This window comes from Alligator sinensis, unplaced genomic scaffold, assembly GCF_000455745.1.
Source record: "Alligator sinensis unplaced genomic scaffold, ASM45574v1 scaffold647_2, whole genome shotgun sequence".
Taxonomy (NCBI): Eukaryota; Metazoa; Chordata; order Crocodylia; family Alligatoridae; genus Alligator; species Alligator sinensis.
In genome coordinates, this window is record NW_005841832.1 from 5,069,887 (window position 1) to 5,072,099 (window position 2,213).

The following is a 2,213-nucleotide window of genomic DNA, read 5'->3' on the forward strand; positions in this document are numbered from 1 at the left end:
GCAGCAGGTCACAGCCAGGCAGCAGTCCCCACTGCCAGACTGCTGCAGTGGGTAAAGGGTGCAGGGAACTCTCAGGGCTGCTTCAGCAGTCTAACTGGCACAAGGGGCAGTGTCCCCAAGTACCAATTGGCTGAGTCCCAGAAGCTCCTGAGAACGAGCAGTCCTGAGATACTTTACAGGGCAGCTGTTTGTCCTGATGGAGCCAGGACAGGGCAGCTTTTTATACTGCTGGGGACAGCACAGGTGCTGGCCCCTGGTTCTAGCTCCCCCTTGCTGCAGATCCAGGAGGAGCCAAGCAAGGTTATTTTGTCCCAAGTGGCACACTTTGCCCCACACCAAAGCACATGTCTGGGCACATGTGCTGAGGCCAAAAGCCCCAGCTCAAATTTGCACTGCTTCTATTTGAGCTGCTGCAAGCACACATGCTTGCATGTGTGGATGCACCCTTAGAAATTAACTGGTTCAGAAGCACATGAGCCTTCATAGAAACTAATGAAGTAGGCTGCTGCGTATCAGAATTCAGGCATGTACATATCCAAGTCCTGGGCACAAACTTGGCCTCTACATGGGACTAGGAGACTTTGTTTCAAAACTTATTAAGTGCGTACAATGAGGGTATGTTATATTTACTTACATATTAGCCACATCAGCTAGTCCAGTTCTGACATAAAAAGACTTTTAAAGTTTGATCATTTGATGTACTATATAACACAGAAACTTCAAAATTGGATGCAAAAGTAGTTCAATTAAACCAGAATTTATTTTCTGAGTTAAAATGCAGAGATAAGAAAGCTGAAATATTCAGTTTACCTTATTCCTGTATTGCACGAAAAGTTTGTTAATTATATTACTCACCATCAATGTTGGTGCTGTCAAGAGTCCCCACGCAAAAAACTCCAAAAAAATGACTATGACAGCATGGTAGACACTAGGCGAACCTATTCCTTGAGGCTAAAAAGAAAAACAAAAAGTAGTATTACAAAATGTTTTAAAAAACCCTCTTTACTCATAAGAAAAGGGTCCAGACAATACTTCATAAGCAAGGGAATATTATGAAATGAAACTGCAACGAGGAGCACAATGCCACTCAGGAATCTGACTCTGCCTTGAGTAAACTGAGATGAAGGGAAATTCCATTTACAGTAAAACACTATGAAAATCCCTAATGAACTGACCGTGGTGCCAAATAAAACAAACCCCCATGTACAGAGAAGTTGTTCTGGGAAAAAACGGCTTTGCTGTATAAGGATTCCACTTGTGGCAGCAACACCTTGTGTGAAATTTCATCTGTTTTCTCAGAGGAAAAAAGTGAAGGTCACACAGCTGAAAGTTGAAATCAAACTTTAATAATTTCAAATCTTTCTTGTTCTCAAAACTTAAAGTAGCGTCACATTCCAGAACCTGATTACCTAGCCAACTTTACATTGCTTCTGTTAGTAAAAGATAAATACGAAGACTTGCTAGAACATGTGATCCAAAATCCATATTGTCTATACAATAAAGTTATAACTTCATCACGGGACTAAAATTGAGATAAATTAACCACAACATGCTCATCAAATGTGGGTGAGGTCTGGCTATAAAAATGAAATAAGTTTGGTTGCCCCTTGATAGGACTGTAAATCAAAAGCAGCTTTTGGAAAAGAAAATGTGGAAATAGAAAGTAACAGTGGTTTGCGGTAGCGAGAGAAAACCAGTTCAAACTTGTATTTTTATTGTTAAATCTGCTTGCCACAAAGGCATCGCTATACAATTCAGGGAACACATTGAAGATCGAACAATAAATCTTCAAATTAAAAATGCTAACTCAAAAGATGTCTTTGCATCTAGTATCCTAACTCTAGAGACAGAAACAAGAGATAGAAATGAACTTGCTCAACCTCAGTTTATATGAAGTCTATTGTTTAGGCTAATTAAATAGAAGGAGACCAAGCTTTGGCTTTAGAAGTGCTCAAGTTTGTTTGTTGTGACTCAAGTTCAGGTATTCTTTCAAGATTTGGGCTAGGTCCAAACTAGAAAAAAACAAAAAAGTATTTTCTGGTTTTGTATGAGGTAAGTCGGAACCTATGTTTAGATCTGGTCTTACAATGTAAGTATTAGAGAACTGTACCCACCAGCCACCTAGAGAGAACTGGAAACTAGCTTGTGCTTTAGACTCATCTCTGGTAGCAGCTTTCTATTTTGTACCGGTAAGTGGAAGACATGCTTCAAGG

At 40.0% G+C, this 2,213-nt stretch overlaps 1 protein-coding gene across 2 annotated transcripts in view; it reads right to left on the bottom strand.

Annotated features, from left to right (window-relative positions):
* Positions 1-1,879, bottom strand: part of MFSD14A (major facilitator superfamily domain containing 14A) — a 20,110-nt gene extending 18,231 nt beyond the window's left edge. Inside the window, exon 1 of one of the 2 annotated variants that reach the window (XR_003092711.1) lies at positions 856-1,879. Coding sequence is in view for 1 of the 2 variants with exons in the window: in XM_025197331.1 (XP_025053116.1) it covers positions 856-858 (3 nt within the window). In the remaining variant the exon portion in view is untranslated. The remainder of the gene's footprint in view (positions 1-855) is intronic. The other variant, XM_025197331.1, reaches the window with a different exon arrangement.
* Positions 1,880-2,213: the final 334 nt, after the last annotated feature.